This window comes from Aulonocara sp. 'chitande type north' Nkhata Bay, linkage group LG19 (genome assembly GCF_057382095.1).
Source record: "Aulonocara sp. 'chitande type north' Nkhata Bay isolate Kocher_YH1m ecotype deep benthic linkage group LG19, A_spYH_male_GT1.1, whole genome shotgun sequence".
Classification (NCBI taxonomy): Eukaryota; Metazoa; Chordata; class Actinopteri; order Cichliformes; family Cichlidae; genus Aulonocara; species Aulonocara sp. 'chitande type north' Nkhata Bay.
Window position 1 is genome coordinate 6,407,748 of NC_141362.1, and position 27,588 is coordinate 6,435,335.

Here is a 27,588-nt window from a genome sequence, read left to right on the forward strand (position 1 = left end):
ATGCAAATTGTCATGACCATTGATCAACGACCACTGATCAATGGTCACAAGTACCATTCACAGAGAGTTGGGGAATGGCTGCAATTATAGCATTTTAAGATGGTGACAGATGTACCTTTAGGGCCCTTACTCGATTCCCTTTTCATGTAAATGGCCTCCTTGACTCTCCCCTCAAACCAGCGTTCCTCCCTGTCCAGGATGTGAACATCCTCATCGTTGAAAGAGTGTCCATTGGCCTGTAGGTGTAAATAGACTGCAGAGTCCTGGCCTGACGAGGTAGCTCTTCTGTGTTGAACCATCTGCTTCATCAAAGGTTGTTTGGTTTAGGGCTGCTCAATTAATCGAATTTTAATCACGATTACGATCTGGGCTTTCAACGATCATTAAAAATGACTGAGCCGATTATTAGCCCCTCCCTCATTTATCCGCGACACCTTAAAGGCCGGTCCGTGAAAATATTGTCGGGCATAAACCGGTCTGTGGCGCAAAAAAGGTTGGAGACCGCTGATTAAGAGGACCCGAGGGAAGCTCGGAAAGCTAAGCAGAAGTTATTTGGAGAGTGACTGCCGTTGGTTGAAAAGAGTTTAAAAAAAAACTTCAGTGGTGTTGCACACTATTTTATATTATTTTTCTAAAGTCATTGTTAACCCTTTAAATCCGGTCAGAGCAGCACGCTCCGTTTTGCGTAACTATTTTTAAATCCCTGTAGAACCTGAACCGTGTAAGCTAGCGCAATAATTTGTTTTGCATATGAAACCGGAGGAGTTGTACTTACATCTTATGCCATCAGCTTGTCCTCGGTCACGGTTTCGTTCCACATATAGCTTTGCAAAAATTGCATAAAAAGCGCTTGCAGCAACAAAAACATAATATTCCAGAAACACGCTTTGCCGTTCCTATCAGCTGTTCGTAACACTTCCCACAGTGAAATGATGCACCTGCTGTTTTCTTTGCAAATTTGCATCATAGGATTGTTTTTTGTTTTTCCTGCAGTATATAAAAATTGCTGTATCTCCAAAATAAAACTATGAAGACACTCAAAATAAATTTCCTGTGGTGGGAAACTATTTTTTGCAACTTTATTGTATTTAAAGTTTTGAGGGATAAGCCTCTTAAACATCTCCAAGTAGAAATATATGTAAACAAAACAAAAGCGATTTTCAATTTTTTTTGTAGTTTATTGCACTTTTTTGCAATTTATGTAATTACTATGCACTTAATGCATACATATTATTAAAATATGGGCTATAACAGTTGTATTGATGTATAGCAACTTGAAATGCTCCCACAAATGGCACTACAGCATGTAAAATAAATAAATAAAAATAATATAAGCTCTGGTGGACTTGGTTCTATAGTAGGTCTTAAAGGGTTAAATAAATATCGTCAAATAATCGTGATCTCAATTTCAGTGAAAATAATCGTGATTATCATTTTTGCCATAATCGAGCTGCCCTAGTTTGGTTTCCCTAATGTATAAATCATAGCAATCCTCCTGCACTTAACAGCGTACACTATGTTACTCTGTTTGTGTCGGGGGACCCGATCCTTGGGCGTGGGCCAGTTTTTGGCGCATCATGTTTTGGCATTTAAAAGCCACAGAGACACGGTGTTTACAAAAAATGTGTCTCAACTGTTCTGATACTCCTGACACATACGGGATCACTGAGGCATTACTAGGCAGCAGTTGTCCTTTTCTCCTGGATCGGCTGGAGCGTTCTTTAAGTGCCGTCCCAGCTTTGACAAATGTCCAGCTGGGATGTAAAGGGTCTTCTTGATGCGCTGTTCTTCTGCCTCCCTGGCCGCTGTGTCTGTGGGGATGGTGTTCGCTCTATGTTGTAGTGTCCTGATGACACCCAGTTTGTGCTCCAGTTACATCATGGAGCCCTGCTCTCAAAAACTGACGTAGATGTAACACTGTCTAAGGAGCAGGATTTAGGAAATAAATTTAAAAATGTTTATGAATTTCATGTTAGGAAACCAACGATGTTTTTCAGTAAAGTTGGTTGGCTAGCTGCACTCAAACAGGAAAATCCACCTGTGAGCCGTAATGTTTGGGTTTGTAAAGCACTTCATAAATGAGGACTGTGTGGAGGCCTGTTTGAGTCAGGTTACAGGTTTTTCACCCGGACCGGCAAGTTGGAGTCAGAAACTCTGGTTTTGGCTGGCTGTACTGAGCAGTGCAATCAGGTGATGTGATCAGCGCTATTTTATGCAATGAATTCTCTTTCTTTGCCCAAGCCATTTCAAACAGTTTACTACATACACAACTACACCACACCACAAACGTCCCATCAGCATGTCTGCAGGAAAAACACGATTTATGCGATGCATTTTCACTTGTCTTCAATAAGAAGCAGTTATGTTTTTCTTGTGATATGCATCTAGTAACCTGTGATATTGTAAACTGCTTGTATTGGTAAAAGCGAATATTTTATTGCATAAAATTGTGCTGATCGCATCATTCGAACATCTGCTTTGCCAGCTGATTGCTGGCACACCTGGTCTGGTGAGGAAAAGCTGGAGTGTTGGACAAACATTGTTTGCACATAAAAACTAGAGAGCTACAGTTGCCATAGTGACGTCACCTTCTCTAACTCAGTTGCTTACTTTGCATTTCTTATTGCTTCTTAGGGAAAATTGGAGAATGTTCCTGGAGTTTAATTTTCATAAACTTTTTCACTAAATTGTTCTGAAGGCTTTTCGTGAATAAATGTTACAGTGGAGCAAAAAAGTATTTAGTCAGCCACCGATTGTGCAAGTTCCCCCACCTAAAATGATGACAGAGGTCAGTAATTTGCACCAGAGGTGCACTTCAACTGTGAGAGACAGAATGTGAAAAAAAAATCCATGAATCCACATGGTAGGATTTGTAAAGAATTTATTTGTAAATCAGGGTGGAAAATAAGTATTTGGTCAATAACAAAAATACAACTCAATACTTTGTAACATAACCTTTGTTGGCAATAACAGAGGTCAAACGTTTACTATAGGTCTTTACCAGGTTTGCACACACAGTAGCTGGTATTTTGGCCCATTCCTCCATGCAGATCTTCTCGAGAGCAGTGATGTTTTGGGGCTGTCGCCGAGCAACACGGACTTTCAACTCCCGCCACAGATTTTCTATGGGGTTGAGGTCTGGAGACTGGCTAGGCCACTCCAGGACTTCCAAATGCTTCTTACGGAGCCACTCCTTTGTTGCCCGGGCGGTGTGTTTTGGATCATTGTCATGTTGGAAGACCCAGCCTCGTTTCATCTTCAAAGTTCTCACTGATGGAAGGAGGTTTTGGCTCAAAATCTCACGATACATGGCCCCATTCATTCTGTCCTTAACACAGATCAGTCGTCCTGTCCCCTTGGCAGAAAAACAGCCCCATAGCATGATGTTTCCACCCCCATGCTTCACAGTAGGTATGGTGTTCTTGGGATGCAACTCAGTATTCTTCTTCCTCCAAACACGACGAGTTGAGTTTATACCAAAAAGTTCTACTTTGGTTTCATCTGACCACATGACATTCTCCCAATCCTCTGCTGTATCATCCATGTGCTCTCTGGCAAACTTCAGACGGGCCTGGACATGCACTGGCTTCAGCAGCGGAACACGTCTGGCACTGCGGGATTTGATTCCCTGCCGTTGTAGTGTGTTACTGATGGTGACCTTTGTTACTTTGGTCCCAGCTCTCTGCAGGTCATTCACCAGGTCCCCCCGTGTGGTTCTGGGATCTTTGCTCACCGTTCTCATGATCATTTCGACCCCCGGGATGAGATCTTGCGTGGAGCCCCAGATCGAGGGAGATTATCAGTGGTCTTGTATGTCTTCCATTTTCTGATGATTGCTCCCACAGTTGATTTTTTCACACCAAGCTGCTTGCCTATTGTAGATTCACTCTTCCCAGTCTGGTGCAGGTCTACAATACTTTTCCTGGTGTCCTTCGAAAGCTCTTTGGTCTTGGCCATGGCGGAGTTTGGAGTCTGACTGTTTGAGGCTGTGGACAGGTGTCTTTTATACAGATGATGAGTTCAAACAGGTGCCATTCATACAGGTAACGAGTGGGGGACAGAAAAGCTTCTTACAGAAGACGTTACAGGTCTGTGAGAGCCAGAGATTTTCCTTGTTTGAGGTGACCAAATACTTATTTTCCACCCTGATTTACGAATAAATTCTTTACAAATCCTACCATGTGAATTCATGGATTTTTTTTCACATTCTGTCTCTCACAGTTGAAGTGTACCTCTGGTGCAAATTACTGACCTCTGTCATCATTTTAAGTGGGGGAACTTGCACAATCGGTGGCTGACTAAATACTTTTTTGCCCCACTGTAAATGATAAAATGAATTAAAAATATTAGTTTGTCCAGCAAGATAACTAACTAGCAGAAAAGGTACACAAGGTGGGGTTGTGCTACAACCCGGCTTACATTAGACTTAAAAATGCATCAAAGCATAATACCAAAAAAATATAGAGAAAAAAATACGTGTCTGATACACTACAGTCTTTATATAAATAAGAACTAAGCTGCATGGCTTTGTTGAGAAAGGCTCTGTTCCAGTGATGCTTGTTTACTGAATAGTTAAAAATAACTGTGAAGTTTTGAATAAGTGTTTCTTATTTCTGAAATATAGCAATGGAGCTCTAGTTTTATGTCTTCTCTCTATAACGAGAAGAAAGGAAAGGCTCATGAGTCCCAATAACAGTATTAGAATTTCTTAGGAGCTAGATCCTAAATAGGAAGAAAGTAAATAAGGATTAAAGTCTTTTTAAGCAGTCAAAACCTCTTCTCAACAGAAACCATCTGCTGTTGTTGCTCATTATTTTGTCGTCGCGTAGGAACACACGATGTGGGTGGAAGTCTACGGTGTAGATGAAGGTACATCAGGTACGTCTGTAAAGCGTGGGAGTTTAGGTTCTCATGAATGAAAGTTAAAGAGAGGCAAAAACAAAAAGTGGAGAGTTAAAAAAAAGGTGTATTGAATCCTCACCACCTACACTGCCGAGTGCTTTCTTTGGCGTCAGCTCCCAGTAGAATGTGTACTCATGTCATTTGGTTCCATTGATTTTTGCTCACTGAAACGTTACCGTGGAAACAGGAAAAGGCACCTTGTCCCTCATCCCTTTGCATTTCTTTTCATCGTGCTAAAGGAGACTAAGGCACCTCATTGAAAGCAGAGCAGAGTAGTACACCCTCGCGTTTCTCTTCATCTCTGCCCATGTCTACCTCAGTTTGCCTGTCTGGTCACCCGTTTCTTAGTTGTGACCAACTTTCATCACTACTTTCTTACATGACAATGAAAAATAGGTGCACTAATTTATTGAGGCATGTGCAAACATGAAAATAGAGCACATAAAGTAGAAAAAATTCAAGCATGAAAACAAATATTTAATGATCACCTTTATTCTTCAACAGTCTGAACTCTCTTAGCCAAGATGTCTTCTAATTTCTTTAACCCTCTCGAGGCAGGCGTTGCCGATTTGCAACAGTTAAAAACTAACAACCTGATTACCCCACATACATATTTTATGAGTTTTTTGTACTCAGAAGTACCACTGCAGGACTTGGTTGTGCATTAGCAACAAAAAGTTAATTTGAGCCTGAGAGGGTTAAGTTATTTAAGAATATTTCCCCCAGGCTGATCTCACACTGCTTCAGTAATGTCGAGGTCCAAGCTCTCTGGGGAGGCCAGTCCATGACTGATAGTGTTTAGAATTGTGTGTGTATGTTTTGGGTTTCTTTCCATACTCAGGTATGCTTTTTCTGCATTGCAGTGTGTTTGGGAACATTGTTATGCTGAAAAATGAAGCCATTGACAATCATATGCTTTTCAGAAGGGATTGCATGGTGGATTAAAATGTGATGATACTTTCTGCATTCATGATTCAGTCAATTGGAATAAGATCTCAAAGACCACTGGCTGAAATGTAGCCCCAAACCATAACACTCACTACCTCTGTCCTGAACTCATCTATGCATATTGATAATGATTTGAACCAGAAATTTCAAATTTAGATTAATCTCTCCATGAAACCTGTTGCCACTGATTTTTAGTCCATTTCTCAACCGTTTCTCCCTGTTTTCCTCTTCACCTTGCTCAAGGGATTCACACAGGGATTCATCTTGTTGGTGCAAAAATTAATGCGAACAACTGACATGTTTTTGCAACAGGACGGTGGTATCAGAGTGCCTAAAGATGCTATTTAAAGCTTGTCCTATGTTAAGTTCCCTGTTATTTACAGCACTAATCCCTTGAGCTAGGCGCCTTTTATATACTTAAATGATTCATAGCTCAGTGTTAAATGGTTTAACAAACAAAATATTTTCACTGAAAATGTTCAGGTAGGATTTGAAAGAAATAAGTGAATGAACTGCAGCAAATAAAAGAAGAAGTTCTGGAGAACTGTTGTTTAAGACAGCTTAAAAAAGTTTTTCAAAAATACAGATGCTGGGAAACAAAATATAAAGAAAGGGAAACTGGCTCACTACGTATGTGTAGTAGTGTACAGGCAGTATATAGATTAGCAATATACAGCACATAAAGTGTTAATGCACACATCACAGATGGTAAATGGATGGGCTTGTTGTATTTATTTACTGAGAGCTTGCTGTGTTGCATCTAGGATATTTATTGATCCAACAAAGTCTCTCCAGTTAATCATTCTATAATTTCCTCCTACAACAAATAAATACAGACCTACACTGTAGCTGTGCAGTCCTGATCACGCACAACAATATGTTGTTGTGTGTGATCAGGACTGGATCGTGATTCTTGCCACTCTTTCCCTCTTTATACTGACTCCGTTTTTTAACGCTATAAGTTTTAAATACTTTTCAGAGGTGTATTAGCATCAGACCATAATGAAGGTTAATCAGTAGCTCTTGTCATCCACACCTGCCCCACCACATGCAAGCTGCAGTGGTTAGTATGGCCAGCTAACTAGCTTACTTACTGTATATTCTTAGCCAGATTCTAGCTGTGAGGCTAATGCTAGCACTTTTGTCCTGCTATTCATTCAACACAGGCAGTGTTTGAAATCACTCACTAGTCTCTGGACCATAGACTGTTTTTATTGTTTTGCTGTCCCATCTTATAGTGAATATAAATTATATAGTGCACTTGGAATATTCCAAAATACTTCACAAAAATGGCAGCACGGTGGCACGGTGGTTAGCACTGTTGCCGCACAGCAAGAAGGTCCTGAGTTCAATTCCTCCATCAGGCCGGGGTCTTTCTGTGTGGAGTTTGCATGTTCTCCCCGTGTTTGCGTGGGTTCTCTCCGGGTACTCCGGCTTCCTCCCACCGTCCAAAGACATGCAGCTTGTGGGGATAGGTTAATTGATTAATCTAAATTGTCACTAGGTGTGAATGTGTGAGTGAATGTGAGTGTGAATGGTTGTCTGTCCCTATGTGTTAGCCCTGCGACAGACTGGCGACCTGTCCAGGGTGTACCCTGCCTCTCGCCCTATGACAGCTGGGATAGGCTCCAGCGCCCCCCGCGACCCTGAAAAGGATAAGTGGAAGCGAATGGATGGATGGATGGACTTCACAAAAATAGCATACGTGTAATAAATGCCAAAAAGATCACTCAAATCATATTACTGTTTTTTCTTACTGGTAATGGGCTCACTATTACATGGTCCTTCTCATAGAAGTCCTTATAGAGGGAGTAGGGAATTAGTGAGTGATTTTGGACACAACCATACTGTAGCGATGAACTTTGACCTGTAATTGGCATAGAATGGACCAGCACAGACTATGATGCGAGAACTGGTTTCTTTAAAATATGACAAGAAAAAATGTTGAACTCAAACCTTACAGTTCTAGCGTCACAGTGCTCTTGAGCAAAGTTGATTTGCTGGTTAAGCATAGGAAAAAACTGTGAAACTGTTTTTACACTGACTCTGCTCTTGAGCAAGGCACTGAAGATATTTCAACTACTAAAGTTTCACCTGTCTGTCTGTGTGTATCACATGTACCATGCGTACTGTTGCGTGCATGTATGTGTGTGTGTGTGCACGTGTGCGCATGTATCCAGGCTGTCTGTTTGTGTGGTCTGATCAGTGTGTCATTGTGTGTCCCCTCTCCCTCTCCCTGCTCCTGCCAGTCACCCCAGAGGCCATCGGCTTCCTGTCGGCGGTGGGTGTCTTCATCGTGGCATTGGCCGTCCTCTTCCTCTTCATCAACAAGAAACTGTGTTTCTCACGTGTCGGCGGTCTTCCCTGCCTGGAGGTACACGGTCGTCGCAAGAAAGGACGGGCTGGAATCCGCCAGGGCCTCGGTGAGTGACTGACAACTCAATGACAGTAACATGCCTACTCGTGTAGGAGAGCCAGGGTCCATAATTATCACATATATATTTTGTCATAAATTCACAGGACAGCTTCCAAAAATGATACATTTTACTGAGAAGCAGCAAAACTGTGGTGTTTGAATTTTAAGTTTTACTAGCCAGTGAGTCCTGCCACACTTCAAGGTTTGTCTCAACTAGAAACATCTCAGAGAGAGTACACGTCTCCTGTTTGCAGTTTGACCCCAATTAAAGTGTTCAGCAGCAGAGAGAGAACGTGGGAGAGTTTGTATTTGTCCAGTGATTTCTGTGGGCGAGAGGGAGTTGCGTGACTCAGCCGCATACTGCTACAAAGCTGTTCACGATTAAAAAATGTTAACGCTGCGAAAGCTTTATGCGAAAGAAACACAGAGTGCAGGATACTCAGGGTGCAGCTTTTGTTCCCATTTTGTCACCCACTTAAACTTTTTTCCTTCCTCCCACTTGTCAAACAGTGCAAACACGCAGAGCAAAGGTTACCATAGGTTAACTTCTATTTAATGTCCCATAACCTGTCTTGCAAACATGACCATTGAGCCACGTTTACATTGAAGACAACACTTCAAAATCAAATACTGTGTACTCGGTTAGAAATATAAAGTAGATGGGATTTTTTTTTAACAACTGTGCTACTTCTACTACTTTATTTTCTAAACTATATAAATTTCATAGCTTGTAATTTGATTAATGATTAATGTTTTTGAAATTCACATTTGTATGACGCAGACTTTAGTCAAGATGAAATACATTTGTCATTACTGCTAAATAAAGCTGTGCCTTGCCTACTTTGACAAAGGCCTCTACCACACCAGAGTTCCTGCTGTGAAAACATCTATTAGACCTGATCAACTGGGAAGACGCTAACATGGTGCCAGTTACCTGTTTAAAAACCTGTTTTATTGCACCTGACCCATCCTCACCTGTGTCCAGTCCCAGTGTATTAATAGCTAACATATTCCCACTGGTCTTTGGCACATTGTTCTTGTTATTCCGCTGGGTTTCATTCCCGACTGCCGCTTTTGATCTTTTATTGCCACATGAACTGTTCACGACCTTCCTGGTCAAACCTTTATCTTCAGCAACACATCACTGAATCACCAGAGTGGTTTAAAGTTAGCCCTGCAACAGATTGGTGACCTGTCCATGCAAGGTGCTCTGTGCCTTTCGCTCTATGATGGCTGGGATAAATTCCAGCCATCAGCAACCCTCAAATTTATACGTGGAAGAAAACAAGATGATTCCAGAATTTCTTGCGTAGAGTTTTTCTTCAGTAGTAACAATTTCTTTCCTTTGCCTAATTCTTAAATTGAATATTGATGAATGTAATTATTTAATTTGTATTAATGCTGACAGGAATTCTAAAAGACCTGCTGAGAGCTTCCTGAAGAGGGTAAATCCTTCAAACCAGCTCGGATCTGGTTGAGAGCCTCTGAATCATCTTAGCATTAAGAGCAAGTGGTCAGCAGAGGTAAACCCATATTTGCTCTTGTTAAGGAAGCAGAAATGAAAGAAGGGCATGTTCACATTTGCTACAGTAGGATGGTGGAGACTGTGAGTCAAACTGTGAGCAAACATTGGCTTGTTAGTTTTTCACCTGTAACAGGTGGAGCCTCTGCTATTTCCAGCTAGTTTCCTGAACAAACAGCATATCCTGTTTATAGTCTCTTCATAAGATTCAGCTGAACGTCTGTGGAGTGTCACTGGATGAGGTAGGAGCTGTTTGAAAACTCAGGTTCAGTCAAACTGTGTGTGGAAACAGGTTTAACTTAAACTCTAGTCTCAGGCTTAGCACAAGGTTAAAAGTTTAAGGTTAATTTGACCTATATTCATTATTCTAATACTGATGGCTAATAAGCTTGAGTTATGTATGTTGTTGAGAAGTGACAAGTACAGTAACAGTGAATGTCCTGTTAATTAAAGAGAGTTTCTTTATCATATTTTACAGAGTAAAAAACTGAATCACATTGAAGGAATTAAGTAATAAACAAATGTATTTAAAACATTGTGTTTTATATTTTGTATTCCTATTAGTTTAACCAGCATCTGGCAGTGTGATAGCTGCTGTGTTTTCTGTGTGGGACGAAAAATGTTTTTATTATAACTGAATAAATGTATAAATAAATACTTTTATACAGAAATAAATAAATTAACCAAAAAATGGAAATGAGGAGAGCATTGAATTAAAATGTCTTTTCCTTACAGAAACTATTATTGTGGCTATTTCGTGATTTTTACTTTTCTGTTATTTCTTTTTTTTTTTTTTCCTTTTATGTAATTTCTTTGTTGTTCTGTCTGTATGTGAATTAGCTGGGTAGTCCTGATCGCAGTTAAAAGCAGAATTCGTTTTTTCTGGGTGAATCAGACATAAGCAAATAATTCTTATCAACTACACATGCTAATTCTTCACCTAGCCTTTTGTAAACAACAATCAATGGCTTTGAGGTCAGGCTAGTGTCTCTTACCTTATGAACACTCAGACACAAATAAGCAAATGTATAAATTTAACATACAAAATATAAGATTATTTATAAAGTTGGGGAAACCTGCAGTCAGCTGAGACCGAAGAAGTTACCTGAAACGTCTCTCCTGAAAACGCTGCATCCAGATGAACAGAATCAACGTTTGGAGATAAATAAATACAGCGACATGTGCATAGCTGAATGTAAAAAAATAAAAATAAACATGTTGAATTATGTAAAATTAATACATCAGATCTTTATAAACAGAAATAGAATAGTAAACGTAGTAAGACATAAATAAGAAATAGAAACACAAAAATTGCTTTGAAAAAAGAAAGAAAGAAAATAATGACGTGACCTATAAATATATAACTAAAAAAGAAAATATTAAATACAGATCTAATGAATAGAACAACAAGTAAGGCTATAAATACTACAATAATGATACTTACAGTCCTGCCCTGTTTTAATACATTTGGATAGCTGTTGAACTCAAACAGGCAAGCTTAAAACCAGCACAACACTTGAGCTAGCATGTTCTATTTTCCTTCATTTACCATTATCAGCTGTGATCTGTCCAGGCATCATCATTAATCATGAGGAAGATTTCAGCACCATATTGGTATCCCTGTACGCACGCTGCTTACAAGAACACCCAAGTCTCTGTTACCATAGCAGGCTCACTCATGGTGACCTGTTCACAGCATAATTTAACACTGTTCTTTGCTATTTTAAAGAAATCAAACAAAAACTAGAATTAAGGACTGAAAACAACAGGACTGTAAACACATCAACACTGGAAACTTGACAGTTTTAGTCCAGAACTTCCCTTAAATGGAGGTCCCTGCAGATTAAAATCTTTGTATTATTTCCTTTTGAGTAGTATTTCACATAATACCACATAATTTCATGCTGTTCAATATGCAGCACCAAGTACAGCAAAACAAGTAGTAGGTGTGGCTTAGGCTGTGGAGCATTGGGCTTTAGCCTTAAGTTTGGACCAGACCTCTCTGAAAGGTTGCTTTTTTGTTACCAAAATATTTCTTCTTTTAAATTTTGCTCAGTATTTATATGTTTATATGTCTTTGAATATTCAAGCTTCCCACAAGAACAACAACCTTTAAAAGAGATAACATTTGTCTTTGTTAAGAGGATTGTGTATAATGAATAAAAATGGAAAGAAAAAAGTTTTTCAGTTTAAAACAGAAATTTGAAGAAAATATTTTATTCTGCATAAATGTCAAAATCATAGTGGCTATCCACACACACGAGCATCTCCCTTCAGATGCAGTTAAAAACCTATTGAAACTATTCTGTTAGTCAGAATTATCCCAGGTTTTATGTTTCTAGCAGGCAAGCTCCTGAGTTGATCTGAAATAACCATGTGTTTCAGCCACTGAGTCGCATTGCTTCGCTGTAAAAGCCTGAAAGAAGAGAGAAGTTAACAGACCAATCAGCCTTGCTCGCCCACACAGGGTGTACAGCCTTGTTTTTGTTCTGTATGTAACCATGGCAATTGCTCAGGCAGGTACGGTGACCTGCACTTTAGAGAAGAGGGGGCTGATTGCTCCACTGCTGCGTCACTCATTCAGCTGTTGCTATCTAGTTATGGTGAAATTATAAAGGTAGTGGAGTGACCCTCAACCCCACTAATGCTAATACGCGTCGTTATTTTGAACAGACTGAGGCTGAGCACAGCTTTAAATGTGATCTCGCTTATTTACCTCTCGTAGAGGAATTATTTTCCTCCTCCACAACACTTAATGGTTTTAACATGTTGGTTGGTAGGTGGTAGTTAATTGTTCTTTCACAAAAAACCTTTTGTGTTTTTGACAAACACACAGACAACAATAGCCAAGTCAAGTGCAATTAAATTCTAGTTACAGGCATATGACAGAGTAACAGAGTAATTAGACTTTAAAGTCTTAACTGGCGTGTACACCAAACTAGAGGCTCTTGACCTTCTTAGTTCTGTTGGTGTCCTTTGGGTCTGTAGGATAGTCTGTCCAAGAAGTTTCTCCTTTAGTTTTGTCAGTGTCTTTTCAAATGTTTTCCGTTCATCTGGATTTCCTCTCCTCCTCTCCTGAACTCTCCCAGCTTTTCCCATTTGTGAGTCCCTCTGTTTCCCTGTCTTTACCTCCCTCCAGTGAACAGCTACGGTGACGACGACGACGATGCCTCCAGCTCGTCAGACAGCGAAGATGAGATCCTGAGGCAGTTTGAGATGTCCGTGTCTCGTTCACAGAATTTTCGCACCGCAGCAGCAAACATCGGTGAGCAGCAGCCCCAGCAGACTCACCTGTCACTGGGTCGACGACACAAATTTACCCGACTATCAGACCAGGAGGAGGGCAGCACTGAGCCATCAGACTGTGAAGGTACTCATCCAGATACTGATTTGGGAATAATGATAGATAAAGACTTAGCCAGCAGTAGTCATCTACTAATCTGTCCTGATGAATCCAAAAAGCCTCAAATACTGTTTTTCCTGGAGATTAGAGGCTGTAAAGAGCTCAGGGAGAGAGCGTGGAAAGATGGAGGCATATGACACTTTGTGCTTGTTGGTTTGTTTGTTTATTTTAAGAAAAGCCCGAGGATAAGGAAGAATTAGAACGTTGCAAACAAACCAGCTCTTTTTTTTTTACACTATTTTGTTTACTCTATTTGTGGTTTTTGTAGATTTGTTTGCCAGTGGATCAAATGATCAAAATCCCTCATTATCATTATCTCATTCACACCCCGCTCAGCTGCTACATAACTTACTGCACGAACAGCACCCTTATTTGCTTTTTTACAGCAATCACAGACAAATATTTAGAAAAATCCTGAACTTACTCTTCATTATAACATGAGCAGCAGGTGGTTGGTGGGGGTGGTGACATGGTTTGGTCAGGGTCACTCTGTTTCAGCTTCTGTTATATATTTCCACCTTTATAAACAACATACACACACACACACACACAGAATGATGACTTACCTCAGCTTGTTGCTATGGTGAACTCTCTATGCAGCCATTGATATAACAGTCAGGCCGACCTTAATGACAGAGAATTGGAGATAATTGCTATTGATTGGTCTGAGGTACGGCTTGTTCTCCGTGTGTTCCTGCGTTAGGAAAAGGCCAAGGGTTGTCAAATTGCACAATATCCCTCCTGTTAACACACTGCTGTGCTAAACAAGGTTAGAAAACTGCATTTAGAGCTTTAAGACTAAATTAGATGGTATACTAGAGGAGATATTCATGTCCACCTAGGTCTAATTTCAGTAATTTGTGTTGATGTAGGTGGCAGCTATGTTTACATGTTCACCTCGTTCTGTTAGGAAGAGTTTCACTACTGGATTACTGCACAGAGAGCACATATATTAGGTGAGGATACATACTGTTACACATACATTTTACATTCATGATGCAAGTATAAGTTTCTTAATCAAGCTGAAACATTTGAAGCACCGACTCACAGTTTTCCAGTAATTGTACGTGCACACCTGATGTGCAAAAATTTCCATTGCATTTTGCCGTAACATTTCTGAGCAGGGTTTTAAGGTTCTTTTGAGAAAAGTCAGTCTTTCTTGGTCAGCGCTCTCTCGATCCATGATGATGTAAAACTTATTTCAAAGGGAACATTGATGCTACTAGTTTACAAGTAGTTTCGCCTCATCTGAGGGTCCCAATTTGCATTTTCTTCTAGACTCTGGCAAAGTGGTCACACATCTAAATAACTTGTACTTATGTATAGTTGATGATCTTGGAATCGGCAGTTGTTTTAAATAGGCTGTAAAAGACCATATCTTCACTGACTTCCTGGGACTTTCCCATTGTTCTGAATATTGGTCATACAATGAATGCTGTCAAACAAACTACCAGTTGTAGTCAATCATTTAAAGGACATCGTAGAACCTTCAGCACTACTAAACCACTAAAGGATTTAGGAGAATGTATGTATATATTTGAGTCTGTATGTGTAATTTTGGCCATGTGTGGGTTCGAGAAAATCCCAAATAAATTCTAACTTGTGCATGCAGTTCTTGCTTTTTGAAATAATTAAAGCTGTGTCGTGCAATCATTTTAACCTGGAAAAAGAACAGTTCAACAAAATAATTAAAAGCTATAAATGACCATGACATACATACATTCTACACATTCAAATAATCTAAAAATTATTAGTAACTGCTTGTACATCTTCAATGCTGTGAGTGCACAATAATAACTGCTGTTACTTTTTTGTTACTTTTTTTTGTTACTTGTCCCATTAGGAATTTTGCACTTTTAAAAGTGAGTGAGATAAAAGTAGGACGATGGAAAGTTCCATCTCCAGTGTAAATATAAAGTATCCTTTCACCACCAGTTTAAAAACAAGTGCTCTTGTTCCTGCAGAAACGGCAGCTCAAAGCCAACAGGGTTTCCAGGATCCGCTCTCTGCGGTGGTAGAAGCAAAAGAAAGGGCATCCATGCTCTCTTTGGACAGACCTGCAGGAGACCACCCACTGGCCTCCAGTGACTGTCCCACCGTGAGTATGGACCAGCAATCTACGGAAGCAGTGGATCATGACAAGAATGAGGTCACAGAAAGCCCCTCCGCCTGGACCCCAGAGGTACTACAATCAGACATTAACCATTTCTAGTCATTGGTGTGTTTGATAACACTGGACCTTGTAAAACTGGAGACAAGCATTAACTTTACACTGTCTTACATCTATTTAAATGAGAAAAGAAGCATTTATTGGATAAACACATCAGAGAATTTTCTTAATTTCAATCAATCAATACTGCAATACAGTACTGTGCAAAAGTCTTGAGCCGCACCTCATGTCTAGGAAAATGGGAAACAAATGCAGTTTTTTATTAACATCAATGACCAGAAAGTTAAAAGTAAATAAATGAATAAATAAATAAATAAAGTGGTGCATGGATTACTTAACAGGGTCATTGAGCCCCTGCTGTTCCCATCATGCTTGGCAGAGGTATCATCGTCACTCAGTTGTGAGAGGATTACCACTCTGCTGTGGTAAGCCGCTCAGGTTCACGTTGGAAGAAACAAACCAACCACAGCTCTCTGAGATTTCACATAAATTGCTGATACATTCTTTGCTTATTTATTTGTGAATAATGGTGTCGTACAATCCAAAGCAAGACTGTAGATCCATTGATTCAATATCATCCTCCAAGGAGGTGAATGACCACCTCCTAGATCTGAATGACCACCTCCTAGATCACCTTTTACCTGCAAGACAAAATCACAGGCGGCCATACTGCCGTGTTCCCAATACCTTCGAATTTGGGAGTGATGTCACTCCTGAGTTAGCACGTTCCTGAAAAACGAGGAAAAACAGGATTTGTTTTGGTTCTTATCAAGATAGAGCTATTCAAGTATTGCTAGCATCCCGAGTTATGACTAATTCAGGAATTTACCAGTTATTGTCAGGCTCTTTTTCACTCCTACCTCTGTGGTGGGAAGCCTGCTCTTCACTCCTATGACCTCTCCATGCTCCAGAGCTTCTGATCGCAGTCACTAGGAGCAACAACAGCAGAGCATGTTAGCTCAGGGTGCTAACGCAGCTAACAAAGAGAAGTTCGCTGTGTGTCTGGGCCAGCTGAAGTGGAACACAACGCTTGCTTGCTGGGATCTAGCACATGGAGTATCACTCTGATCAATGACTGATCCACGATCTAGTAAACCTCCCTGGTACATCATAGTTTTTCATAACACATGGTTAAGAGTTTGGGCTTTCATTTATTTTATGATGATCTTCTTGATGGTTTTGTTCCTGCATTTACTACATACACCAAGGTCTTGCATGCTAACTACCAACTTTTATTATTGAGCTGACACCATTATTGCACATAATCACACCTTTGCACATGGTGAGGAAATGTAAGGATCCTGCTACATGTGCTCATTCTTCTCTTTGGTCACTTGTTCAGCTACGTTGCAGAAGAAAGACACACGCTTCTCTCTCTGTCTGCCACACATACACATGCTTCTTCTTTTAGTCTCAGTCCTCAGTGAGATCTTTGTACTAATTACTTTAGTAAATCACCTGTCTTTAATGCATATGCTGCCGTAATCAGTGTTGTATAGGAGTGAATGTTGCCAACCTCTGCTTATGCAGAACAGTCAAATCCTTCAACCTCAGTGACTATTGAGATATAACATTGATTGTAATTATTATTTTAGTTATTAACCACTTTCTAATCAATACTGTATTTTATAAGACTGATTATACTAATAGCTCATCTTGATTTCTCATTGATTTTGAGGATTTTAGTTATTTAATTTATGTCCCCAAGTTAATGGTTAATCATTTGAGAGGCTAATTGTTTTATCAGTCACTAACATTAATGTTGGTGCTGTCACAGTTATAATCGTGTTAGGTAATATCTGCTACATTGTCTGCATATGTATGTGTGTGCGTGTGTAAAAAAAGCATGCATACATATGCAAATATTCCTGCTCTGTGTGGTATTTGTGTATTTTGTATATATGTGTATATCGTTTGTGTGTTTGTAGAATTCACAACCTCTTAGTGACCGAATCACACTTTGAAATTGGGCGCAATCTGTGCTGTAAACACCTCCCACACACACACACACACACACACACACACACACACACACACACACACACACACACACTGGGTGATACTGAAATCTAGAAACGCTTCATAAATAACAAATGAGGTTGGATCAGAGGGGCTGCAGAGCTACAGAAACCCAGGAGAGCCTTTTTTTGTTAGCAGTTTATTTATAGAGTTATATAACAGCCCCGCTCGTGGTTAAAGATACAGCAAATATTACAGCTGCTAATAATACCACCCTTTCTGCTATGTTTACTGCCGTTATACCTGTTTCATACTACCTTCATGTTTCAGGTTTGTCTGGAACCCACAGACACAACCATAAAACTTTTTAAATCTGTAAAACCACATCATGCATCAGTAATAGATTAATCTATTATCACGTAACCAAGATAACCATCATCACCCACCAGTCAACTCTGATTAGAAGTATTTATGGAATATGGTTGTTACACGGCAGCGTGTGAAGCCCACATAAGCAAAAAAGCATCTATAAAACACTTGATGGCAAAATACAAGAATGTATAAAGGAACATTTTTTAATGTAGCCCAGTGCTATTTTTTTTAAACGTTCACTTGTAGAAGAAACTATCAGTGACAATTACACACCTTTACTTCAGTGTGTGGACACCAACAGCTACACTTTGTTTAAACCTGAAACCATGGCTTGTGCAAGTCCAGTGATGAGCAACCTGTATATTTAATGGGAACCTTTCCTATTAAACTATTAAGCATTAAATTGGCATTTGTAAAACTGAAACTGCTCTCCTTTTAAGCTGACTTTCTCCTGATTGGCTGCCCCTCTCAAATAAATTTGAAATATAGACTATATGGATGGGGGGCTGCTGTTCTTAAGAGCAGGGTGCTATGACCAAATTACTTACTGTATATTGGCTCTCAGTGCCATCATAAAAAAAACAAGGACATGTAGAGATATAAGCATTTAGAGCAGTCTGAATCTTGTGGGGTTTTTTTATTTTGGCCGTCTTTTAGGTCGATAGCAATCAATAAGATTTAAATATGTGGTATTCTGAAGTTCACAGACATTGCTTGTGATAGTTTTTTTAAACTGTTACTTAGGATTATTAAAGATGTCTCTGATTTTATTTTTATCTCAACTAAATAAAAAATAAAAAATATGTTAAAAACAACAGCTAGTGAACAATTAGTAGGAACAGGTGGTGTAAAACTTAATTCTCATATTTTAGTAAACAAAATAACAGAAATTATTTTTTCGTGGAGATCGCTTTGTAAGGTAATAATTCTTCATTTAACTTGGGCCACTAATGATAAAGGTCTGTGATGTTTAAATTGAAAGTTATGCTTTTACTGTTTGCACATTTATACTGATGCCACCCCACTGCTACATTGGTCACATGAGCTACTACTTCCTGTTACTAGCAGCAGTAAACGTTAATGCTTTTTTTCAGGTGGAGGTCCATTCTTATGTTTTTATCTTTTATGTGTGCATCTCCTGACCTGCACATCCAGTAGACCTCGGCAGCCCTCTGATTATCTTATCTCCCCAGTGGTTGCCATGACGACAGCAACACTCGGCCCGCTCGGTCAACACTTGACACAATCGATGTTGTGTTTGCTGACTGCACGGGAGCATTTAACTGCAGGGGTTGGGGAGATGCAGGAGGGGGCTTATGTATGCTTCAGGATCGCATTTCTGCTCACTTTGTCTCTCTGGACATTTAAAAGAAAGTGATTATTATGACTGACAGGTGAATAAAAAGCCAGAAAATCCCTTGAAATAAGAAGGTGACAATCAAATTTTTTTGTGCTAACATACTTTTGCTTATTTAAGTCATAAACTGGTTACCACTAGAATCCACTGACTGCAGCTGTCCTCCTTAGCAAAAGGTTAAACTACAGGTTGGTGTAGTGTGTTTGTGATGATTTCTCTCCTTACTTTGCCAGGAAGAGCCACCTCCTCTTGGCGAAGTCTCGTCTCAGCCAGGCTGTTCTTCCCCTCGAACTCCTATCTCCAAGTGTGGAGATCTGGTCCTCTCCCTGGAGTACCGTCCTGCCGCAGAAAAACTGCTGGTCACTGTGATTGCGGCCCGAGATATCCCCGACAAGGCTCGAAGTGGGATGAGCGCCTGGCAGGTGCATGTGGTCCTGCTGCCCTCCAAGAAACAGCGACACAAGACCTCCGTGCAGAAAGGCTCACTCCCGCACTTCAACGAGACGTTTCGCTTCTCGCGCCTGGAGCCATCCGACCTGCAGAAGTCAGCTATCAGGTTCAGGCTGTATGCGCTGGGTAGCAGGATATCACGTGAGCGAATGATGGGGGAGAAAGTGCTGCGTTTACGAGGACTTAACCCAGACGGGGGGACGATGGAAACGACACTAGTCCTGGAGCCTAGAAGTAACCTGAAGGTAAGTAGGAAAAATGCCGTCAAGTTTTGGGTGTAACTGAATTTAAAAAGGATTTTGGGAGGTTTCTGTTCAGCGTATCTGTAGCCACCACACTTGTTTTTATTCCTCAGAGTGTGGACTCCCAGCTCAGCCTGTCTGCCGTCTCTCAGAGCGACAGCGCCTCATCAACCCAGTCTCTGACCCACGGTGGCGTCCCTGAACTGCTGGTGGGTCTCTCCTACAATGCCACAACGGGACGCATGTCTGTGGAGCTCATCAAGGGCAGCCACTTCAGAAACCTTGCCATGAACAGGCCACCAGGTCTGCAGGGAGCCTCTCTCACACATACACACAAACAATCGAATTATATACATTTGGTACACGTGTTCACTGTATACATGCAAAAACATCCAGCCAAACTGAAATGGCATTCATAACAATCTCTTCTCTTCTTCATCACTTCTCCTCTTCCCTCCTCCCCATTGGTCCAGACACCTATGGACGACTCACTCTGCTGAATTCAGTTGGTCAAGAGATCTGTCGGACTAAGACGACAGTACGCCGTGGTCAGCCCAACCCCGTGTACAAGGAGACATTTATCTTCCAGGTTGCTCTGTTCCAGCTGTCAGATGTCACTCTCCTGATCTCTATCTACAACCGCCGCAGCATGAAGCGCAAGGAGATGGTGGGTTGGATCGCTCTGGGCCAGAACAGCAGCGGCGATGAAGAGCAGCTTCACTGGCAGGACATGAGGGAGGGTCGAGGACAGCAGGTCTGCCGCTGGCACGTCCTGCTAGAGGCATAAAATAACTGTCGGGCAGGACTTTACTTTCTTCTGTGGTTTTTCTTATATTTTTTTATTCTGTAGTTAGACAGATTTAGAGCTTTTGGAAAAGAAAAGGAAAGCCTTGATTTAGAGAGTGGATTATTATGGTTAAGATTTCAGGCCTCAGTGATTCACAGAATCTCCCCAATTTTTACATCCAGCACAGATGGTTAGTTTGTGTCAGCATGCAGGACAAAGTCATCGGTCCTCAGGCTGTAATCGGTTTAAAATACAAGCTTTCAATTCATGTTTCAGGAAAGAAAAAATATTTAAAGACTTTAGGCTATAAAAAGACATTGAAGGCATTAAATTTACTCCTGAATTGGCAGAATGAAGTCAAATATTTTTGTCTTGTTATCTCTCACACTTCACTGCAGGACATTTGTCCTCTGTAAACTAAACTGCAGGGAAGAAATTGGGAGATTCGACATTCTGGAAATATTAGTGGCACATCCTGTCAGAAGTGTCACAGATTTGCATTTTTGTTATGGGTCGAGAATGATCAACGTTATATGAGGAAGTTCATTTAGGTCACAAAAACTAGCAAAATTATTCAGTAAGTGTTCAGTGAGCTCTGCAGTACATCAGACATCTTTTCATTAAGATCTTATGATGTAACATCATTTATATCAGAGCACAAGCACATGGCTGCCCATCAGTTTAACCAATTGTATACTCACTGGTTAAATCCCACTGCTAGCCTGAATGGAGTGATTTAAAAGCATAGAGACTTGTGAGAAATACATTCAAGTGATATGTTACTGCAATTTACATCTTTCCACTGAGCTTAGAGAGCTTGGTTAGCTGGTAAAATGCAAATATCTGTAACTGTAAACACAAAAAAATGAAACTATTTCTAAATAGATAAATTTATATATAAATATATGATAGCTTCTCTCACAAAAATTAAAATGTTATTATTTTCAAATTGGATGACGTCAGTTACCTGTGTCTATACTTCATTGGCATCTGTTAATTAGGGGGTCTTTGTTTTGTTTTGTTTCTTTAAACAGCCTCCAAAGTTTTCTACACCGTCTCAGTGGATTAAAATCAGACTTTTTAATAAGGCTGGGCGATCGGACGAATATATCGACTATTGACGATATAGTTGTTGTGATTTGGCACATCTCAAATAAATAAATAAATAAATAATCCAAAAAGTAGCTGTAGTAATACTGAAACAAACAAGAAGAGACGGTAAAATATTCCCTCCAAACAAAACGTATAAATTCTAAATGTGCAAATCAGTCCGTGCATGATTACTTTGTTCCGCGCCTGCGTGAGTATATGGTCTATCGTTGGATCGTCAGATTGTCGGTTGGAAAATTTTTACATATCGCCCAACCTGACATTTTAACTAAAAAATAAATTCTATTTATTTTAACTTTATCAGAAAGTTGACCAAAAAATGTCCTGAAACTGACAAAAAGCAGATTTGTTGGGAAAAGCTGGTGGTAATTTGTGGATTCAAGGGTGCTGCTGGAGAGCTAATCCCACAGAAACCAAACTGATGTGGTTTTCTTAGAGTTTAAGTGACAAACGACAAAAAAGTAGCTAATCTGACTCATTTGGATTCCTGTTTAGCAGGTCAAAAATCAACTTTTGTGCTTAGTCAGGGTATTGTTTACTCCAATAACTCCACATGATCGACAATACTAAATCCAATACAGTAACCCTTACTACCTGTAGGCAAATTGTTATGTAATCTGTAACAAAAAGATACAAATTTAATTAAGTCATCACACAGAAATTTAATGATTCAAATAAAAAAGGGTTTCATTCAAATTGGTGGTTCTTAAAATTAGATATTAAAACCTCTAAAGAATGTCAATTTACATATTAAATCATCTTTTCTGTAACAACAATTAAGCCAAAATGCAGAAGTACTTTGTGAAAAAATACACCCTTGCTGCTTTTGTAGGAATTAAGAGGGAAAGTAGCAGTTAGGTGCTGCTGGTCAAACGCACAATAGTAAGTGTGAACATCAATATTAAAACAGAAGAACATGCCAGTATGGTTTATCTTTGCCAAGCTGCATTAAACCAGAAGGCTCCTGGAACAATGTATTTGAGACTGATGAGACCAAAGTAGAGATGTTTGTTTATGATGAGGACGATCACGTTTTGGTGACAACCGAACAGCCGCTCAGCACAAACAAGCACGGTGGTGGCGAGGTGGTGATTTGGTAGATACCAAAGTATTCTAGAGTACTATCGTCTTTGTATTTACATTCTCTGGATTGCAGCTGTTGTAATCATTCTAAATGATAAGATTAAAGGGCTAATTTAATCTATAAAGTTTACTCACGGTGAATGCGTTGTGAAAAAGCTTTGTGTAGTTTAAATAAACAAGATATAAACTTACTAAATATTCAAAGGTGATTACATTCAAACAGTGACCTAAGCAGTGCAGTAAAGGAACAGATCACAAGACAAGTTTTTGGGCAAGTGGTACTATAACCGCAATAACATTTGGTGATCTGTTTATGTCTTTTTTTTTTTGTTTTGTTTTTGTGCTTACCCTAAAATTGTAAGGCAGCTCTCACTGACATTTTAGTTGCGTTTTTCAGTGCAGAAATATGACTGAAGGATCACGTACCCGTGACATACTTGAAAAAGGAACCAATATTTTCTGATTCAGTTGGAGAAGAAGGATGTCTCATTCACATTCAGCGCTCATTCATATTCTCCTGACGCTCGTGCTACAACAGGCAGGAAGACCAGCAGCTGGAGGCTCTTAAACCCATTGGGATGAGCCTCATCAATCCTGAATGATGTTATTTGGCTTCAGCTCAGTCTCCTTCACAGGGCAAAGCTCATTTCAACATCCATCAATGCTGAGCTCAAAAGAGGCTTTAAATATCTCACTGCAGCTGTTAAGAACCGCCAATGAATTACCCTGGAAGTGTGTGTGTGTCTGTTTTTTCCCCCCAGTCACACTCTGTGTTAATTGGTAGTTATGGCAGTGAAACCGTACAGTGTGATGGTGATGAGGGTAATGCTGCTGCTAATGCTCTTCCTTTTCCCATCTGAGCATCTTTGAGTCATAAGGCAGGAGCGCAGCCTGAATCGGGGGATTATTTTTGTTTGTGTGGAGAAATACTGTAGCTGAACCCTCAGGGGTTCGCACACTGAGAGCAGAGATGTGTTTACTCGAGCGTTTGTTTTCTTTGGTCAGGTGACAACACAGTCTCTTTAGCAATTAATAAAACTGTGATCGGAAATGACTCGAGGTTGGTGGCCATGAGGTGACGCCATGCATTAGAAATCAGGGCCGATTCGTTGTGTTTAATGTGTTAGCATACCCCCTCCATAAAAAGGACTTTCACCTTTTTAACATACTTGCCTAGTTTTTCCATTATCCATGACCTTTTTGTAAATCTTTGAACAAGTGCTTATCAAGAAAGTAAGCCACAATATCTGAACAGCTTCTGATTACTCCGTGATTTGTTATGTTTCGTTCAGGGACGTTTCCAGCAGAAGAAAGACAACTTTTTATCTTTTTTTCCTTTTATATGAACATGAGTCACTTGTTGAGGGACATAGGTGAATGGACTCATTTTGTATCAATTTAGCACAGGAACCAAGCTGTAAATGCTGTAAATGCTAAGATTGTAGATGCGTAATGACAACTACTTCAGGTGTACATTATACGAAGCATGGATGATGATTAGGAGTGCTGCAGTTACCTTACATAGGCATCCAGATAATTTTTTTATTTTCTACACTGTGACGTAGTTCAGTTTAAACCCTCTAAAGCCAACCAAATCCCATCTATGTTTGTTTGATACAGACAGCTGCGATTCGCCCATAAATATTTTTAATTGAACTATTTTTTTTCTCAAATTAATAGTCATTTTGAAAAGTATAACAATGTTTTTGAGAAGAATGTACAAGTTTTTATATATGTGGAAATCACGGACTTTATTTGGGTGTAAGAAGCAAGTAATTGTGATTCAGAGAAAATGAAAAACCTACCAAAGGGTCTTAAAACTGCTGTAATGACTGCATACGTGATAACATGCCTCTGTAATTTAGCTCTTTGAGAGTAAGGCTAACATGACATTGATCGGACATATGTATCTTTCCTAGCTAAAGAAGACATGGAAATTATAGGGCATTATTTCAACAAAGAACCAACACTGTCCAAATATAGTGAGAATTAGCATAGTGAGGTAAGGTTTCACTTTGAAAAGGAAAAAAATCTAAAAACACAACTGTTAAATCATCTAAACTTACATTTTGTTGTCCAAAAGGCACTGAACTGACAATTACAATTAATTGACAATTAACTAATTTAGGGGTTTAGCAAAAAGATAAGTTTTTCCTTTTAAGTCAGCTATCTAGAATTCCTAAAAAATGTGTCTTCTACCAGATTGGGATTATTAATTACTTCCAAAGTATCCAAATCCTCTTTGTTGCATTAACGTTAGTGATGACACAGCGCATCCTTAAATGTATTTATTCTTCCTAATCTACTATGATCTTTGGCAGATGAGTCCGAACAATCCACATTTGATAATCAGTTTTATTTTAAAGTATGTAGAGAGAAATTTGACAATCCCCCATGAAGAAGCATTTCTCTGCAGTGGGTAAAATAATATCAGCACTCCTCTTCAGCCAGCTTCGTACTTGTGAGTGTGAATAGTGACATGAATTATATTTACTGCACAGATTATATATATTTTATGCATGTTGAGTTGTTGTATAGAATCTATCATATCTATTATATTTTTAAAAAAAATAGTAAATGTTTAATGTTTTTAAATACATCCCAGGATTGTATTTATATATCTGCATGCCCAGTTCAAGATCCCAGGTTGTATTACAGATGTGAAACAGATTGTGTGATCAGATTGTGCTGCAGATGGAATACTGATAAAGTGCCTGTAATATTTTGAGATGAAACATATCCACCATGACAAAGAGTTGATACACAACTGCATGAAGCCTCCTTGTTGTTCTCTGTGAATGCTGCTCTAGGACTGCATTTGCCTGGAAGGTTTATTTGTCAAGGCCCTGACCAGGGCTGAAGTCAGACAACTGCAAAGCCAGTGAGTAGAGGGATGAAACAGTTTCAGAAACCAAGACCAAAACGTTTTATTTCATGCTTTAAGCAAATTCAATTTTAGAACATTTAACAGAATATCAGTTTTAAATTAAATCTACTTTTGGCTTCTTCAGATTTATTGCCCACATTGGCCTTGTACAAACGAGAACACACGTACTTTTTGAATAGGTAAGCTAGCTTAATTTAAAAAATGTTTGAATTGGGAGACAGCATAGTTTATGCTAATTATGATAGCATAGTTTTACCTTTTATGGTAAATCACTGTTTTTGTGCATATTAAACACATATGGTGTAAGTGTGTCAAACTATAGCAGTGTTGTTGGGTTTATCTTTTTCTGTGGACAAAGTCTGGTTAGCTATATATTGCTACTATCAGTGTTTACGCTACGCTAGGCTGATCACCTTCTGGGTCTAGCTCTGCTCTTAAGACACAAACATGAAAGTAACTAATCTTTTCATGCAACTGTAATGTGCAAGTGTAATTTCTTAAAATATCCAGGTATTGTTTTTCATGTTTTATAATTAGAGTAAAACTTTGCTTAAAATTAATAATTTTAAGATTCCTGTGATTAGTGGTTATATTTAGGTACTGGCAGGTTTTGTCATGGTCTGCTTTGAGGCACTCACACTGATTAAAGACAATGTTTTTCCATGCAATTAGACCTGACCTCAGTGGTGTGTAGGCTATAAGGCTAATTTGATGCTTTATTCACACCATTCACTCCAAAATCTCGAGCTGACTCCATAGTTTTGGGCTAACTGGGAGGGAAAAACTGAATAGCATTACATTTCCACGAGACAAAGATAAAGCAATGTGTCTTAACTTCTATCTTGTCTCTGGCCTCCCTGAGAAGTATAGCTGTATAAGGTCAAGTTCATAAGGCATTTTAGGCCTGTAAAGAGACAGTGGACATTGATCCTGATCCTGCACTGACTATTCTGCAGCCCTGGTCTGGGCTGTGCATGCTGAGCTCCCGCAGCACCCAGAAAGCACTTTTTGTACCAAGTTGTCATTGCCAATAAAAACCAGAAGATCCCTGCTGTGGCAACGTCTGCCTGCCATCTGTTTTCTTGGGTCCTCTCCTCACTTGTGAGCATGGCTTGAATGTCTTAATTCTGAAAATTAGGCTTTTGTAGTTAAAAACAAAAACATACGTCACTGTGATTGAATTTTAAATCTTTGTGCTTAAGGACAAGAGCAAATCAAGAGTGGATTAGAGACTGAAGAAAGCATCTTATGTTTTGTATTTGTTTGTGCAGAATATAGCTTAACCTCCTAGGACCTGGCGTCCACATATGTGGACATCACATTTTGGGTTATTTAGACCAAAATACTCAATTTTGCTCTACAAGGACCTTAACCCACAAATATGGATTTGTAGCTTGTTATCTATTTCAAGTCCATATTCACAGTCTTTGTTTTATTTTGTAAGTCTAGCTTAAAAGGGTTTGATAGTACACATTTATGACTTTGAAGTGACCTGAAACTTAATGTTCTGTGTGCCTGTTATTACTAAAAGTGGATTGGTTTAAAGACACTGACTCATCAATGGATGTCAGGTAGTTTTGAAGTTTGTATTTTGGCAAATACAGCCTAGATTTTGGTCTCGACACCACACTGTTTACATGCAGGCAAACAAAACAGGATTGGCTTAATTCAAAAGTGGACATTTGTTGCACACAAATATTTGCTTTGGCAGCAACTTAAACAACTGAGTTAAATTAACACAAGTCACTCAAACATGAGGCAGTTGTATTAAATACAATATGCTTACATAAATTCAAGAGAGCTCGTTTTTTCAGTGAAACTATGAATGAACTAGAAACCCAGAAAGACTCCAGTAACAAAAACCCACACATTCTCCATATTCATGTGCATACCGCTGTTATATGATCACAGAGCAGTCATAAAGAGGCACAAATCACCCATAAAGATGCAAGATGAGCACAAACAGACACAAAATGTTTA

At 39.4% G+C, this 27,588-nt stretch overlaps 1 protein-coding gene and 1 long non-coding RNA gene across 6 annotated transcripts in view; one reads left to right on the plus strand and one right to left on the minus strand.

Annotated features, from left to right (window-relative positions):
* The window catches only part of syt16 (synaptotagmin XVI), a 36,148-nt gene extending 9,486 nt beyond the window's left edge, over positions 1–26,662 (plus strand). Inside the window, exons 2-7 of one of the 5 annotated variants that reach the window (XM_086274467.1) lie at positions 8,031–8,273; positions 12,928–13,158; positions 15,156–15,373; positions 19,283–19,744; positions 19,855–20,044; positions 20,215–26,662. In XM_086274467.1, coding sequence (XP_086130593.1) covers positions 8,031–8,273; positions 12,928–13,158; positions 15,156–15,373; positions 19,283–19,744; positions 19,855–20,044; positions 20,215–20,528 — 1,658 coding nt within the window. In that variant the 3' untranslated portion in view covers positions 20,529–26,662. Of the gene's footprint in view, positions 1–8,030; positions 8,274–10,096; positions 12,565–12,877; positions 13,159–15,155; positions 15,374–19,282; positions 19,745–19,854; positions 20,045–20,214 lie in introns of those variants that run through there. The other 4 variants (XM_086274468.1, XM_086274470.1, XM_086274469.1 and 1 more) reach the window with 4 other exon arrangements.
* On the minus strand, positions 15,166–19,715 carry LOC147306379 (uncharacterized). The gene is made up of 3 exons (XR_015126357.1): positions 19,275–19,715; positions 16,222–16,290; positions 15,166–16,090 (listed from the first exon to the last, which is right to left on the minus strand). It is a non-coding gene; the product is annotated as an uncharacterized LOC147306379 (long non-coding RNA).
* Positions 26,663–27,588: the final 926 nt, after the last annotated feature.